Source organism: Tripterygium wilfordii, chromosome 16 (genome assembly GCF_013401445.1).
Source record: "Tripterygium wilfordii isolate XIE 37 chromosome 16, ASM1340144v1, whole genome shotgun sequence".
NCBI lineage: Eukaryota > Viridiplantae > Streptophyta > Magnoliopsida > Celastrales > Celastraceae > Tripterygium > Tripterygium wilfordii.
The window spans coordinates 8,602,382-8,619,335 of NC_052247.1; the positions used below are offsets into that span (position 1 = coordinate 8,602,382).

The 16,954-nt window shown below is 36.5% G+C and overlaps 3 protein-coding genes across 6 annotated transcripts; 2 read left to right on the forward strand and 1 right to left on the reverse strand.

The window, feature by feature from the left end:
- The first annotated feature begins 2,182 nt into the window (after positions 1-2,182).
- LOC119980860 lies at positions 2,183-9,588 on the forward strand. Of its 4 annotated transcripts, XM_038823670.1 has the most exons (12): positions 2,183-2,449; positions 3,157-3,234; positions 4,132-4,869; positions 4,968-5,246; positions 6,163-6,251; positions 6,403-6,839; positions 6,972-7,713; positions 7,819-8,058; positions 8,142-8,266; positions 8,386-8,494; positions 8,651-8,795; positions 9,047-9,588. In XM_038823670.1, exons 1-12 carry the CDS (start codon positions 2,381-2,383, stop codon positions 9,389-9,391), a joined length of 3,396 nt encoding a protein of 1,131 aa, XP_038679598.1. In that variant the 5' UTR covers positions 2,183-2,380; the 3' UTR covers positions 9,392-9,588. The 4 variants fall into 4 exon arrangements, with proteins under 4 accessions (XP_038679598.1, XP_038679599.1, XP_038679596.1 ...); XM_038823671.1 differs by lacking the exon at positions 8,386-8,494 and having other exon boundaries at positions 9,047-9,346; XM_038823668.1 differs by having other exon boundaries at positions 2,184-2,449; positions 8,386-8,795.
- Positions 9,589-9,590: 2 nt separating this feature from the next.
- LOC119980861 (mitochondrial carnitine/acylcarnitine carrier-like protein) lies at positions 9,591-12,663 on the reverse strand. The gene is made up of 3 exons (XM_038823672.1): positions 12,332-12,663; positions 10,752-11,143; positions 9,591-10,227 (listed from the first exon to the last, which is right to left on the reverse strand). Exons 2-3 carry the CDS (start codon positions 11,141-11,143, stop codon positions 9,726-9,728), a joined length of 894 nt encoding a protein of 297 aa, XP_038679600.1. The 5' UTR covers positions 12,332-12,663; the 3' UTR covers positions 9,591-9,725.
- Positions 12,664-13,346: 683 nt separating this feature from the next.
- LOC119980758 lies at positions 13,347-14,127 on the forward strand. Its single transcript, XM_038823553.1, has 3 exons — positions 13,347-13,548; positions 13,653-13,889; positions 13,972-14,127. The coding sequence occupies exons 1-3, from the start codon at positions 13,366-13,368 to the stop codon at positions 14,125-14,127; spliced, it is 576 nt and encodes a 191-aa protein (XP_038679481.1). The 5' UTR covers positions 13,347-13,365.
- The last annotated feature ends 2,827 nt before the right edge of the window (positions 14,128-16,954 follow it).

Here is a 16,954-nt window from a genome sequence, read left to right on the forward strand (position 1 = left end):
AGGGTATATGCATGCCATGTATAAACTAACCCAGATGTTAATGCATGCATGTAAGATATTCATGTTGGTATTTCATTCAAGTGCAAACATTTAACAGATACATCCATGGAAGTTGATTTTCACAACATGAATGTTCGGCGGAAAGGTGGGTCTCAGCTCTTTTGGTGTATATATATATATATATATATTCAGCTTCTCCCTCAGAGACGTTTTCATTATTATTATTAATAATGAAAGACATTCACTACGGGTGGCGACCGCCATTGTTCCAAGTCAACTGTGTCTTTGTAAGACTATTATTTATACGTGTACCGTTTCTGCATCCCCACACGGATTCGCCTCCACTCCTCCCACACCCACACGCTTCTTTTTTGGTCACTGGTCAATGCCATCACCATTATAATATCTATCACACTCACATACGCATGATATATGCTTATAACGTCCCTCCCAAGTTGAGACGGTAGTAGTGTTCAGCTACTTCAACGCCATAGTGTTCCTTCACTGCTAGCTTGCCACGTGGGTTCTCATTTATTATTATAACCCCTTTGTTTTACATTTTAAAAAAAAAAACACAAACCCATTGAAAAGATCCTAAACATTTCACCTCTAATATTGATCATAACTTGTTTGATATGTCACGAGATGTGATTTTTTTTTGAAATGGGGGAGGAAGATGCGAATATTAGTTATCAGGATGATACGCATCATTCTTGTTACTCCAACTAATGATTTGAGTCTCATGCAATGGCGGACCTACCTTGAAGGCACTGGGGGCACCTGCCTCCGGTGAAAAAAAAAAATTTAATACTAAATATGTTAGAATTAGTTAATTATATGTCAAATAAAATTTAAGGCCCCCAATCAAAAAAATTGATGCCCTCAATCCATTAACTTTTGCCCAATTCACTAACTAGTTTAGACCCAACCCAACCTCATAAAATCTTAGAAATTGTTTCATGTGACGCTACAAATTCAACAAAAAAAGCTCAAGCACATGGCCTTTTGAGATACTTACAATCATTTGATTTTGTTTTCAATTTGTAATTAATGTTGACTATGTTGGGGATTACATATGAATTAGCATTGGTTTTGCAAATAAATGGAGACATGTTGAATGCTATTGTGATAATTACAATATATCTTCTTATTGTTTTAAACTATTATTACAATGTTTTTGTATTTGCAATCAATAATCATAAATCGATTACATATTGAACCTAACAAAAAAAATTCCGAGGGCGTTGCCCCCAGACCTCCACAATACTTTTGTGCCCCCACTGATTCAAATTCCTGGGTCCGCCACTGGTCTAATGTGGTGTGATTCTTCGTATACTCATTTTATTTTATGTGCATGCTCCATTTTTACCATAATGAATAAAAAAAAAATCTAGTTTTAATGATAATCAAAACGATGTATAATGACACTATATGCATGCTTATATTAATTAATCACAATAGACAAATAACTTAATATTTATTCAATAATTCAACAAGTGTTAAGACATATAGATGATTTTAGCTTTTAACCATAAACGTGTTTTCCAAAAGGACAACATATCGTAGTAACTCTACAGTTAAACGTGGTTTTGCAATAACACTTTTTTGGAATAGGTGACCTCATAATAAGGTAAAGTCATGCGGGCTCAATGTATACACGGACGGGAACCAAACAACTGAAAACGGATAATATTTTGTTTATCATGGGCTGGAAATTACAATAACAAGAGAAATTCACATTATCCTATCGACGATTATATACTTCTTTCTACTTCTAAGCATGGATAACTATCATTTAATATCTTTGGTAAATAACTTTAATCACCACCTCTAACCTATCCTTAATGCGAAGCACGAGATTATCGCCAAGGCTACAAGTACTTGCACGTGTTATCACACATGCGACTGCCACGCTGTCAATAGCTTAAACAACCCGCAGGTATTAAAAAATAATGGCCCCAATACGCTCTCTCAATTACGGGACAATCTCGACAATCTCTACCGTCTGATCAATCAATAAACACACATGTAGCGATAGTCATTGCATTTGACGGTCCCTATCCCATCCAACAAGACGGATGGTCCCCCGCAAACGTGCTTTCCCCTCTAGGAAAAAAGCACAGAATTGCCGCTTTCGTACAAAAAAATCTGCATACTGCATCTCTTGAAGAAACGAAAGAAAATAAATTTACCAGATAAAGCCAAAATTAACAGCAGAGAGAGAGAGCAGAAATATGAATGCATGAATATATGGTAAGTAATTTGGGGAGGGAATAGGGATTGCCAGAATAGGAAAGAGAGTAATTGCAAGTTCTGGGTTTTGAGCAGTGCCTTTGTTCCAGTGTTTGATGTGGTGAAAGTGTGTTTTTCAAGTTTGAGAATGAAGAAAGTGAAATTCAGGAGTATGAAGGAGCTTTATGGGGATAGTAAAGATGTTTTGGAACCCAAGGCAAGTACTTTTGCCTAATCTAGGCTCATTTCTTAGTTGAATTGGTTGGTTTCTCTCTTTTGAATGATCATTGCGATTGTTCTGTTATTGATTATTTTTCAGTTTTTGGCTTTTCCTTTTATTTTTTGGTTTGGATTACAATTTGTTCATTTCTTATCATGTGGTGTATTTTTATGGGTTTTTTGCCCTACGTTTTATTGATGGCGTTGGTGTTAAGGGAGTGTGGTTTTCCCATCACTCTTCCCTGTTTGGTTTTAGTTTGGATTTGAAAGGTGGTTGTATTCAGTTTTCTTGGAGTTTTATGGCTTTCAGATTGATCATGATGACAGTGATGAATGATTGATCAATTGTTTTAGCCATTGAAACTTTAATATGAATATCATGTTTTGTGTTTGAATTTCTATGTTGTTTATGTCTTCTGGATCAAATAAAATGATCAATTCTGGAATAAAAGTAAATGTATTTTCTGCTTTATTTCCCCCTCTCATATGAATAGATGGAGGAGCTATCAAGCAAGCTTCTTTTGTCGTCTATGCTTTTCTGCGTTCAATAAGGCTCTTATTTTTTTTGAAACACATTCTTCTCACTGCTCAAAAAGACCAGTTTTTACATGCTTTGTATCAATGAAACCCTAATATTTTGCCGACTTGTTGTACTGATACTCGGAAGATCGATTGACATTTATGTGTTTCTTAATTTCCGTATAGGTTTCACCAGTGTTGAAAGCCAATTTTCGTGGGCAAAAGCATGCAGATGACACGAAATGCATTGCTCTGTCTAATAGGGTGAGCATCACTGTTCAATTTTTACTGACATTATTGCTTGTTACGTGCCAGTTATTTTTGATCCAAATCTATTTGCAGTGCTAGGATAGCGAAGACCCTACTTTTTATTCGATTAGTACTTTTAAATTATTTATTCTAAGTTCTAAAGTGGCTTTAGTTTAGCCATTTCAGAGTTCTTGTTCATATTTGGAATCGTATGACCTCAATTTTGTCATCAAGCTAACATAGCTCATGTAGTTTGTTTCGATTCAGCCAAATAACTATAATAACATTCAATGGTGTTAACGCTAAGCTATTTTTCCACATTTCTCTGATTTAGTTTAGATCATTGATGAGATTATTGATATGCTTAAGTCTGAGTTCCTGTTTGTAATGATGGATTGCAATATAATTAATGGTGATCATAGATAGTTGGCATCTACCAAAATAGGGTTCATTCATATATCTCCTGCTTTTGCTCGCATCATGGTTTACAGGTGCTTCCAAAGCGACTGATCATGTGCATGTTCTTTACGCATATATGGGAATTTTTAATTCCTGCACAATTAGCTATATTTTAGCATGGGGTATGATATTCTTGATGTGCACTCATGTAGTGAGAAACTTATTTGTATCTTGCTCATTAGGCATCATGTTTTGATATGTGTAATTATCAAACTATTAGATTCAACTTTTGTCGCATTTTAATGATATCTTTTTTCGCTTACAAGCTCTTTACTAACTCCTTTATCCCCAAGTCTTTGTTTTTCTAAGTTGCCAAATCAATTCAAAGGTACTTGTATCAGATGGCATATGCTCCAATTCAACAACAACAGTCCCCTTTAGGAATTCTTTTTTATTTTTTTTGGTAAAAAATTACCTTAATTTCTTTAATAGATTTTGTGGCCTTGACACCAGGGATCACGTGGAGTAGACGGGTCCAGTAGGGCACGACTTCCAACTCGTCACTCATCTCGCCTGCATTCTGAAGGAACAACATCGCAAATGGCAGTAAAGGCTGATTATGAGCTTTCTGATGACGCTGCTCAAGGAAAGGGACCTAGGCAGTTCTTTATAAGTGATACAGATATGATATCTCCTGTGAGTAGCTTATGCAATGGTAGACGTTGTTCCAGCAGTGAGACAAGTAACCTTGTCAGTGTGTGCTCCAATCATGATTCGCAAGATGTTTCTAAAGATACTGAAATTCTTGAGGAAGTGGAGAACCTTCAAACTGTTGCTGACAACTGTTGCTTGACAAAAGTACCCACCTTTGATGAAACCCAAAAGAATTCAGGTCTACTTGATAATTGGGAAGAATCTGATCATCTTGTTGATGGCACCTCTTGCATTTGCAGATCATATTACACAGACAAAACGGGCGGTGACTATGACGGTGAAAGAGCTACAGAGAATTTATCATACAGCTCAGCAACACTTAACAGTTTTTCCATTATTGGCAAGGATGTTGATGATCAACCTTCCTCCTGTTGTCGGGCTGGCTGTCTTGTTGATGTAATTGACAATGCTAACTGTGGGAACGCTGTTATATGTGCTCAAGAATCTTCAAGGCCAACTTCTCTTCTCCGTAACCAGTCAGACCTTTCAGAAAATTCTTCCCTGAGAAATTCCTATTTTGGTGCTACTTCTCTGAAGGTGTAGTTTGATAACAGCTAGATTCTGTTTCAAGTTTTGATTGGACATTATGTTATGAGTTGCTAAAATTTCTACTTAATTTTTTTCATTAATTTCAGGTGGATCCTTCTGACTGCCACAAACAGGTCGAATCAACTTTGACAACTCTGATTAGAACCGGTGGTCAAAGAAGTAGTGTGCATAGTTTTGCTGATTCCATGAAACCTGATACAGAAATGAATCGGGGACACTCAGCGTCGGAAACAGAAAAAATTTCAGATCTAAAAGAACTATTGCCGAAGTCTGGTGAGCAGACTGCAAAACCTAGTAGGTGGCAACCTCATTTGCAACCTCAGGCTCTCGACTCTGGTGATGCAATGGGCATTGTGGAGGGTGAAGTATGTTCTATTTCCCTTGTGAAGTAATTTAATTCTGACGAATGTTAGATCACACTTGCCTGTCATGTTATGATGAAATTACGAAGCTTTGCGAAAAAGAATTTTTTTTGGTTGCATGCAGCATGTTATAATATGGATATGGCAGTGAAGAGAATTTGTATAGGAGATAGTAGGATGCGAAGAGGATGACCTAATAAAAATACATGGCTTGAAATATTAAGTAACGATATGGATTTAATAGGAGTTGCTGAAAATATGATCTTAGATAGAAATGAATGGTGGAAACAAATAATTGTAGTGGATTCTCATTGATTTTCTCAAAGATTCATGTAGCCTACCCCAAACTTTTGAATAAAGGCTCGGATATGATTCAACATGTTATGATATTTGTAGAAAACTAGCACCAGTTGTTCATGCAACTCACTGAAGCCTTAATTAAACTATGTTGACTCTTCTGCTCATGAGCTTTTAGTTTCAAATCATCTGTACCTTAACTAGCAGTGAATTGTTTGCTATTCAATGTGAGCTACTATTGATGTCTTTTATATTTGTCTTCGGTGTGGGCCTAACACACTGTAAATATTTTTTTTTCATTTGTTAGTATCAGTGTTCATGTTGTTGAAAGGTATTTAACACCAAAGATTTCAATGCTTATGCTGATTTGTTTCATTACTGTCTTCTATGCTCATTTTAGTCTATTCATAAGATTGTCTATGGCATGGCAGCTCTGCTGTACACATTTAAATCACTAGTAAGCGATCATATAAAAAATTCTGTTAATTGGGCGCCCACATATTTAACTTTTGCCCTCAAACTCCGTATAAGGATTGTTATTATGTGTAATTCTCAATTATTTAATAGGGGTATATGTCTCTGCATTAACGTTACCCGGTCATTTTTGTTATGTTCCTAAAAGCAGGTGAAAATGTGTAATATTTGTGGTCATCCAGGGCGTGAGGAGTTGCTTGCCATTTGTTGCAAGTGTAGGGATGGGGCCGAACATACGTAAGAGCTGTCGTCCAATAATTATCTTGTTTTCCTTCATCATCTTTCTGTCATTGTTTCAAATTTGTGTTAACTTCAAAATGTACGCTATTGTTATTTCTGCCTTTTTTATTAGTGGGTCAAATGATAACATTTCTCTTGGGATAACCAGATACTGCATGCATGCAAAGCTGGACAGGGTTCCTGAAGGTGCTTGGGTGTGTGAAGAATGCATGATGACAGAAGAAGTTGAAAAGCAAAAGCAAGGTACATTTGAAAGACCAGATAGAGTATTGAGGAAATCACTCTCGAATAATCAAAGGCAAAACTCTGGAAATTCAAGTACTTCCAATCATAACAGTACTTTGGAACTGGAAGTTAAAGGTTCAGTTGTTGAGAAAAGCAGGAATGATGGAGATAGTTCTAGTCCTTGCTGGGTAGAGAAGAGACCCGCACTCAATATGGAAGGTCTTCCAGTGAAAAGAATTCGGACTCTCACAATAAATCATACATCCTCTTCAATGTTGGTATCCCGGACCAAAACTGTACTCTGCTGTGCTTCTTCGTTCAACAGCTTGGACAAGAGGGCAGTAAAGCCAGCCCATGAAGGTACTTCCACTACCTGTGATGTCTCACTGAATGATATGCTTGATAATGCGGTTTAATTCTTTTTCTGTATTAGGTTACTTTGTTCAACATATTCAACTATTTAAATAACATTTTTAGATGTTGGCTCTACAGGTTCTGTTCGTAAATCAAAATCATTCAACCATGAGTTGTCAAAAGTGAATGTCCAGTTGTCATATGATTGTTTACAAAAGCAAAGTCGTGCCAGTGAAAATGATACCAGTGACGACAAAAAAGAGGTAGTTGCAAATATGTTCAGCAACGAAAACGCAGACCTCTCAAATGCGGCAGATGCAAAGGATAAAGGGCAGGACTTCGTTAAAATGACAAAAAAACTAAAATTACCCGAGTCTCCGGTGACTGCAACTGTGACCGACAGTGGTATTTATGCTTCAGTAATGGATAAAAAACCTGCCTTTGGTGATGGAGCTGATGATAGTGCTGTGAAGGCTGTGCAATGTCACGAAAAAACGAGCAATACATCCAAGTCTACATTGACAGAGAAAACAACCGTCCCTGCTGATGGAGCTAATGCATGTGCCCCGCTTTTATCTAGATCCAATGATAGTTCCGTGAAGGCTGTGCAATGTCACGAGAAAACGAGCAATACATCCAAGTCTACTGGTAAATTTGGTGAAACATGCTCTCAAAACAAAAGGCATAAGAGTATTGTCAAGGATGAGAGAGAGCATCTTGAGTACTCTAAAGAAGCAGCATTTACTACCAAAGTAAAAACTAGTGAAGATACTTCTCCTCCTGATGGCAAGCCTCATCCAAGATGCTTACCCGAGTATGCTTCTGCAGTAGATGGTCCTTTCTGGATTTCTACCGTTCCTCAACGTAATTATATATGGAAGTATGATCTTCTACTGTTTTTTAAGAGTTTATGTTTGAATTTGTTGAAGGCTGCCTGATTACTCACTTATGAAAATGAGCCTCATGAAGATATGATTTCATGCAGAGGTGGATTTGAAATTCACATAATTCGTAGAGGTGTGAAACTTTCAAGGTTTTGCGATGGGATCCAAGCACACTTAGCAACTGGTGCTTCACCTAGAGTTCTTGAAGCAGTGGAAAAACTACCTCAGACATTTCTGTTGAAGGAAGTTCCTCGCTTGAGTATGTGGCCAGCACAGTTCTCAGAAAATCAGGCAACTGAGAACAACATTGCCCTGTACTTTTTTGCAGAAGATCTTAAGAGGTGCGTGGAACAATTTGTTAGAATTTATTAATAGTTTTTAAATTTTTGCTGAAAGTCGTCTTGTTTGCACGCTATATGCCCAGCTATGAGAGCAGCTATAATGTCTTGGTGGAGAACATGATTAAGAATGATTTAGGTCTGAAAGGAAACTTCAATGGAACTGAGCTATTAGTTTTCGCATCTAACCTCCTTCCTGAAGGATCGAAACGTAAGAATATTTCTGACTTATCTTTTGAAAATGAAGCTTTATATACACGTCGAAAAAGTAGTAGACATTTTTCTCCATTCAAAATTATGCTAGCTAAATTTCAGATTTGTTCATGGCAGGCTGGAATAATTTGTCTTTCTTATGGGGAGTATTCAGAGAGGGAAGGGTGAATTTCCCAAAACAAATACCGTTTTATGTGTCTTATTCGAATTTCTCACCATCAAACCAGTACTTTTCTCTTCCTTCGTTGTCTGCAATAAATAACACATGCTTCCCTGGACAATCCAGTGAAAGTTCATTGTCATCCAATATATTTTCCAATATTGAACCCAAATCAAACTTTTCTACGTCACTAGCATCTCCAGTTTTTTCTTCTGATAAAAGCGTCGATGATGGTCAAACAAAACCATCACTTGAGCAGAAACTCCTTGTTCCTGAAGAAAATCCTGACCAGCAACCACACATGGTCAAACCTCCAACTAGAAGTGAGCAGCTCTCCCGAGACACAGCACACGCTGGGTCACTGCAGGTAATATTTGCTGTGCAGTTGCATATTGTTTTTTTCATGGATGCCAGACCCTAATGCAACTAAACTACATTGTTCGGTGGTCTATATATTTTTATTAGTATATTTCTAATGATGTACATGTCCCACTATTTATGTATCTTACTTTTCTTGGTACAACATTTCTTAGAAAACAAGGTATTGCACTTTTTTTCCAAATCTACTTTGTGTAACATGCTGTCATACTGAAAGTGATCTGCTAACTACTCCTGCAGAGAGAAGGAAGAGAAACAAAGCGACGACCGGATATTGATCTCAACCTTCAAGCAGATGAAGAATGTAATCTTGACACAGAATGTAATATGGAAGGACAATTGGAATATGGAAGTCAAGGACCCAAGCTTCCACCTGCAACCGAAAACTACTTCTTAGAACAGCCTTTGATTTCTGGCATTGCCGGTGATACCACAAGCAGGAATGTCACATATTCCAATCTACTGGCAAGGAACCAGAACAACGATGATGATGACTCGCCATCCCTCCGTCTTGCGTTGCCGCTATTTTGCAATCATAGCAATGTGGATACTTCGTTATCTCTCAGTAGTCTCTCTAGAAAGTAGGAACTCTTTCTTAAGGCTTAGAATTATGCTTTTTGCATGGTAGTCTAGCATGAATACAGTGATGTATAGCAACCACAGTGGATAAGGGCCTTTATAGAAAAAAATTCCAACAGCAGAGAAGTATTCATCTTTTCAACTGTTCTTTGGTCAGTGCACATAAATGCTGATCAAGTGAAAAAGGAAACCATATTGATAAAGATTTTCTTCAAAAGAGGATTTCATTATATATTTATATGAGAATGATAAATGGTGTTCAGATCAGCAATAAAAAGATCAAATTACAAAAATTCCATCCAAATCATTGGTCAGTAACCAGGACACAGAAACAAATAATCTACCCCAAACTAGCCCTTGTAACCTCGTATGCCAGGAAGCATGCTGCATTTGCAGGAACGCTTCGTGCCATGGCAGGGCCAAAACCCTTGTACAAGCCTTTAATGCCTTCAGACGCTAGGATCTTTCTAAATGCATCCATGGACCCAGAGAACTTGGGGTTTCTGTAATCATCAACCTGAATCACACTCTTGATAACGTCAGTTGGGTAGACTAATAGCCAAAAGGAACCCCCAGCCAGGCCACCAGCCACAATCAAAGAGCCTCTTCCCAACTTGGAAGTATCTTGACCTCCTGCAAAGGATTGTTTCAGAGCTTCGTAAACACCAAACATAACAGCATTCCCAGGGACTTCACGTGCCATTGTTGGAACCATGCCCTTGAAGAGACCCCTAACACCTCCTTCTGATCTAAGAACATGCCTTACCACATCCATTGGCCCCCCATATTTCACTGCTACACCAGTTGAGGCAGAATCTGCCAATGCACTTTGGGCTTGCAACCTGTTCTCACCGACGAGAAAGTTACACTTCAAAGATTTATCCATTATTTCCGCACACACAGAATTGAATTTAATACTATGTCAACAAATCACTACTTTTCATGGTCCTACGAAAATACTAGATAATGGAAAAGAAAATACGATTCAGGTGGCTCCAAAATGCAACAAATTACTTATTTTGACGAGTTTTTTAACGATAAATATTTATTTTGAAGAGTTTTTAACTGCAATATACTTATTTCTGAAAAAGGAAAAGAACTTTGATCAAGGGACCCCAAAGGGAAGCATCCCACACACAATAAGAATAATAGATCTATCACATTTATGCCTTTCAGGCAAATCATTGGTGTCACGTATAGGATTGTTTGAGAACAAGAACTTCAAGGTGCTAAACCAATAATCTACAAAAGCACATCATAGGAAGTTTCTAATGTACCACGTCTTGTAAGACCAAGGGTAAACCACAACGTTCAAAAATAGAGGATCAGGTTCAAAAGCTAAGAAAGAAAGAGCTATAGCGTTGACCTGCATTTAATCAATTCAGTGGGGCAAGCTAAAAAAGAAACAGCTACTCCAGCCCCAGCCCCGCAAATGACTTGCTGCTTAACTGTAAGTGGTGCACCAGGTTCAGACCTCAACAACGCTTCCATTTGTCCTCTAACTGTGAACAGAACAGCATTGAAGGCTGCCACAGTGGCGAGTGGAGCACCCATGCCCTTGTACAAACCTCTAGGGCCTTCAGCTGCTAACGTTTGCCTGATAGCATCCATGGCACCAGCATACTTGGGCGGTTGGCCTGGAAGTGGTGCAGGCTGGCTTTGGAGTTTGACCTTTATGGTATCAAAGGGGTGTCCGCATATCAACTGTGCTGCCCCTCCCACAGTCCCAGCAGTTAGGTCCTTGACTACATCCCCCATCTGCAGAAAAGAGAACAAGAAAACTTGAGTTCCAATTATCAAAGGGCTCATCTATTATTGCCAAAGCCTAAAACGTCAAAGGCTCATGGTGAAATATTTAAAGAAAATAATTTTTATGCTGAGAGCCAAGCCAACAGGGAGAAGAGGTTGCATTAGAGAATATCTGCACTTTCATTTTGGAACAAAGAACGCTAAGAGCAATAATAGCTCCACAAACACCATCTGTTCACAAACAATGATAGATATGAACATCTCATATACAACATTGTCAAACAAAGAAGCAAAGCTATTTTATCCTAAAGTCCTGAAAGGTAAACCACTGAGATTCTTGATTTAAGCCCCTGGTTGATAACATGAGGGTAAGTTTGAGGGAGCTCAGACATGTCTTCTTGAGCTTAAAGAAATCAAAAGACTGGCTTGCGCAGCTGTGCCTAATCCAATAAGGAATTAGGATATATTCCCTGAAAGTAACTCGAGAACATCCCCCAATAATGATTATGGCATTCACAAAGGGAATCTGAACCGTAATCTCCCTCCCACAATTCAAAAATCAAGTTTCATGGGATTTCTGTTTCTATTTGAATGTTCAAATTAACTTAACCCTCAAAAACTCAAAGAGAAAAATCATAAATTCAGTCAGAGCTTCCTGATTTCAAAAGAACAGTGGAAACAAACTCTCTAAGAGAATATTGATGGAATGAACTACAGAATAACCAAATACTGGGATGAGAAGCAATGGAATAGAAAAGGAAAATGAGACATTTTAAAGATTTTTCAGTGAGTCTGAAAACAACAAAACGGTGCCTTCTACCCTATCCCAGATTCCCAGTTGCTGTATGCTAACAGCACTAACAGAACACTTCTTCTAAAATCCACCAAACACAGATGATATTCTACTTTTCCTAACAATCAATAATCTAATTTTACAACAATGACACGCATTCTTATTATTTCAATCACATTGAAGCACAAATCACTCCCTTCACAAGCACCAAGCAAGCCCAATAGATCCACTTTAACATAGAAACAAACACCATTTGCCTTAATTTTCACATAACCAAACACTTGCCATCCAATCCAATTACTATGAGATTTTACAAACAAAAACATTTTACATCCAAACATCGTATGAATCAACTATACTTGCATCAGACATAAAAAAATCATTTAAAAAAGAGAGAAACTTACCAGAGCTGGCAGCGACAATGAAACGGAAAAGAAGAGGAAAAGCGAATCTGGGTAATCAAAAGGTGCAATTAGATCTAAAAAGATATGTTTTTTATATCCACAGACAGTATTGAACAGCGAGTGAGTAGCCCATGAAGGTAGAATCTATTTAAAAAAAAAAGAATCTTGGGTTGTGTTTGAGAGCCACAAGAGGGTGGTTGGGATTGGGATTGGAGAAATACCAACCACTCCGCTGAGTGAGGGTGGATCTTACACAGAAAACTGATAGACAATGAATTGTGACCGTGAGTTTGTTCAGGATATCGACACTGTCTCTTTGTGCTTCTGTTTTTGGATATATAGTGGAGTCGAAAGGCTAAGCCCGCCGCACTCATTTGCAGACGATGGTATAAAAGTAATTATAACTCAAAAATTAATTTAGAATTAATAATTATTACTGTCTTTCGACTCTGCCATTAATTTATAATTTATTTTGATTGAGTTTATTTTGTATTTCCTTTTTTAAGTTATGAAACGAATAATTCAAAAAATACGATAATAATTACGTTAATTTTTATTCCAATATTATTGTTATGTAGTATTTTTCTTGATAAATTTGATTTTCCTTGTATGTATCGAGCTTCTTGGAGTTTGGGCCTTGGGGCTTTCTTGGGCTCAACAAGAGATTTAAAAGCCCTGATCAAAAGTTATATAATTAAGCCCAATTATAAACAGCCCACACCCAATGCCTTTCAGCCCATTAAAGTTGTATTATCCCACGTAGTGTAACAAATTCCCGTCGATTAACAGAAAAAAGAGGGAAAATGTAACTGTTTTAGACTTTTTATTACCTTGACATAAACAAACCAACAAAACATGGAGCATCATCATCAAAGACAGCAACCTCAGTCCCCCTCCATGCCGCTCGTCTCCAGATTGGATCATATAGATTCCATTGTAATCTGCTTCTCTCTCTCTCCAATACATATAACAGTTTTGCTTATCAAATTTATTTTGACATATGTGTTTACTGCTTTGTGGTTGAACAAATTCAGATGAAACATTTAGAAGGCAAACACAATTTACCCAAGAGAGGTGGCAGCAACAGCAGCAGCAACAGCTCTGCAGCCGGTGGAGCGGAACGGCAACGCATGACTCTTGATTCTGCAGTCAGGGAGGCCTACTTCAAAGGCTCTTTGTTTGATCGAGTTGCATCTCTTGAACACAGACTCTTTCAGGTCTAAATTTTCATATATACAATTTTATAAAAAGAAAAAGAATTAATGTTCATGCAGTATATATGTACGTACGTCGTTGTACTTGATTTTGTTTTCCAATTCAGCTATGTTTGGAAATGGAATCTAGCAGCAGCAGCTCAGGTACCTCATCACAAACATTTGAGGAAATGCTTTCAACCCACCAACACCAAGCATCCAAAATGGGATTTTCACGCTCATCGCTACCAACTTTCGCTAATAATCCAATCATTAATCAAGAAACTATTCTCAATAATCCTCCAAATCAAGTAAACAGAGGAGATCAGCGCCAACTCCATGTTTCCAAGTCTGAAGTAAGTCAGGTAACACACTCCTTTTGAATACTAATTATGAAATGTATCCATATATCAATGAATCAATATGTGTTTTAATTAGTCTTTGCAGGCAAAATCTGAGGAGATGAAGCAAGGAAAGAAGAATCCTAATTTTCTGAAGCAGAAACTGAAGAAGAGTAAACCCAGTAAGGATGAAATGACATGCAAGAATGGAGAGAAAAAGTCCTCTTCTTTTTGGCCTCACTTGAAACTACTTGGTTGCTAATCACAACTTCTCATTTCAATGTGCCTTTTAAGCCTCTTGATTTCATTATTTTCATGTCTTTTTTCAAGGTTTGATGCATGTAATAATCAAATTTACTCCATTGGATATGCAGTTCCATTATTCATTTGGAAATGAACTTTGACTATTCCCTTCAAAGTCATCAACTAGTGCCATGCTAATACCAAAATGATATATATCCATAATTTTCTCATCCATCAACTTACATAATCTAGGTGGCAAGTCAGATAGGCATGCCACATATTTATGTAAGTTTATGGATGTGTAGTGCTTCCGATGCTAATATGTCATGCACCATAAAAAGACAAAATCCCATAAATAATACAAAGAATACCAAGACAATCCATGCTATCTAAAGACTTTGAGCAAGAAATTAAATTTATGTTTCTTTTCATTATCTTTAAACTATGTGTATGTATGTATGTATGTAGTTGTTGTAAGAGTGAGTCCAAGGCTTTAAAGTGGGCATCATCATGATAAGATTGGATTGGTTTAAAAACACGAATTAAGCACTAACAAACAACTCTACACCATGTCGTCTCACCAGCTCAGCTCAACGTGTATTAAGCCTTGATAATTCACAATAATATGTGACTTTCTCTTTTCAATTATATTCCAAAGAAAGAAAGGTATGGACAAGAAGCACACATCCAGAAGGAAAGAATTGTATATAATATCTATATCTATATATATACACACATAAAGAGTAGAAGTCTAGAAGGGATGTTGAATGCTTAATGTTTATGGGGAATATATAAGTATATATATATGTAGATGACATTAATGGAGGATCAACCGACCATTTCAAATGTGCAGTGTAGTACTTTAAAAAACAAAAGGTCAACTTTTCATGTTAGATTATAACAAAACTTAGAAAGGATTTGTGGGGTGGAGATTATTTTGGTGATGTACATAAACTTATAAAATGAGAAAAATATGGTTTGCTTAACTGGACCATACATGCTATCAACTGAACGGATTTGGAGTTTAGTGATTTTCTAGAGTCTACAGTCTAATGTAATCTAATACATCAATGTAATATTGAGACTGAGAATATAAAAGAGAATTATATGACGCCTCATCAGCATAGTTATGGCCTCAATTATTTTTTAAAGGTTGTTTGATTGTGTGTATTTGTTTTACTTTTAATGATAATTTATTTACTTATTCACATCTAATGGTGAAAAGAAAGTCATGAGACAAGTTTTAAAAAGAGAAAAAAAAATAAAAGTGTGATGTGACGCACACCTCCCAAATCTTTAAATTAAAATTATAGTCCTTCATATTCTAAACGAATTGCGGACCCCAGATTCAACCTTAAACCAGTGTCTAAATCAATTATGCAAGCTATTAAAATGGAATCAAGTGACCTCAGAGGCTCAAACCCAACCGTCCTCATCACGCAATTCACACTTCACATGCCTTTTCGACACCCCAAAGGCCCAAAGAACATCCCTATATTTATTTTAAAAGGGTAAAAATATATATTTGGTTCCTCAACTATACCCTTGGTTTCACTTTTGTCCTTCAATTTTTTTTCTTAAAATTGTCCTTCAACTATTCAAAAGTATTTATTTCGTCCTTTAAATGAGATTGACGCCGAAAAAATGAGAAGTGGCATCTAGTTGGCATATTGAAAAATTTTCAAGCAGCAAACTATGTTAAATTACAACGTTAAGTCCCTAACTATCAACGTAGAATATTTATCTCCCTAAACCAAAAAAAAAAAATCAATTGTCCAAAAACAACATCAACATACATTAACATAAGATGAATATCCAAATCTTACATAACATATCCAAAAACATGGTTCCAAAAACCATACCATTACAAAATCAACAAATATCACAGATTCAAAGTTAATGACATTACATGCCAACAAAATGACAATCCACCATCATCGTCTTCCTCATTGGTTGGCGGTCTCTTGTGTGTTTGTGCCCATAGTAGATCCTGATGCTAATCCACCAAATTTTTGTAACACATAGGATAACAGAAGATGTCATACATGTTACACATTGAATAATTCATAGAAAGTTAATACTAATACAAAAGATGTCATATTTGTTTCATTGTGGAAGAGTCCATGGTGCTAGGTCCTTCAAAAACAACAATAGCTCTAGTACACGCATCTTGTATAATGTAATATAACATTATAACATTATAACATTATAAACACTAAATTGAGCAAGAATAGTGCGTATTATCTTTTATATATAAATTCCAAGTGCCCATCATCATTGATCTGTCTGTAAAATAGAGAACTATTGTAGAGAATTTATCAAAATTTAACTCTGCATCAGATTACCTAGAGGTTCCCTATTTTACAGAACATGACTAGTGATTCCCTATATCTAGATCTAGAGAACCACTATTCACTCCCCTAAACATAAAATAATACAATTTATTACTTTATTCTCTCCTCTCTCTTCTCTTTCCCCTCTTTCTCTCTCCTCTCCTTCTCTCTCCTCACTTTTTTCTCTCCTCACTCCTCTCTCCTCACCTTCTTCTCTCCTCACTCCTCTATTGTCAAAGAAAATAATTAATCTTCTCCAATTTTTAATAGCATTAGTTTATTATTTTAAATAAAAATAATTGATTTATTTCAAATATAATTAATCTATTGTTTTAAATGGAATTAAAATTATTTTAAATAGAAGTAATTTATATTAATAGAAAAGACAATGAAAATAGAAAGAAATATTATTTTAATGCAGTAGAGAATATGATACGTAATTTGATGCAGTGTTGGTTGGATAGAGAATCTGTAAAATAGATAAAAGTGGCATTTTGTCTGTATTTTACGGAA

What these genes read in the sequence shown, in the direction of transcription:
- LOC119980860 (XM_038823668.1), top strand. Translation starts at nt 2,381, where the DNA reads ATGAAGAAAGTGAAATTCAGGAGTATGAAGGAGCTTTATGGGGATAGT. An exon ending in GCATTGCTCTGTCTAATAGG is followed by an intron (nt 3,235 to 4,131) that starts GTGAGCATCACT and finishes CCTTGACACCAG; the next exon opens with GGATCACGTGGAGTAGACGG. An exon ending in AGTAAAGCCAGCCCATGAAG is followed by an intron (nt 6,840 to 6,971) that starts GTACTTCCACTA and finishes TTGGCTCTACAG; the next exon opens with GTTCTGTTCGTAAATCAAAA.
- LOC119980861 (XM_038823672.1), bottom strand. Translation starts at nt 11,143, where the DNA reads ATGGGGGATGTAGTCAAGGACCTAACTGCTGGGACTGTGGGAGGGGCA. An exon ending in ACTGAATTGATTAAATGCAG is followed by an intron (nt 10,228 to 10,751) that starts GTCAACGCTATA and finishes CGGTGAGAACAG; the next exon opens with GTTGCAAGCCCAAAGTGCAT.
- LOC119980758 (XM_038823553.1), top strand. Translation starts at nt 13,366, where the DNA reads ATGAAACATTTAGAAGGCAAACACAATTTACCCAAGAGAGGTGGCAGC. An exon ending in TTGAACACAGACTCTTTCAG is followed by an intron (nt 13,549 to 13,652) that starts GTCTAAATTTTC and finishes TTTCCAATTCAG; the next exon opens with CTATGTTTGGAAATGGAATC. An exon ending in CCAAGTCTGAAGTAAGTCAG is followed by an intron (nt 13,890 to 13,971) that starts GTAACACACTCC and finishes TAGTCTTTGCAG; the next exon opens with GCAAAATCTGAGGAGATGAA.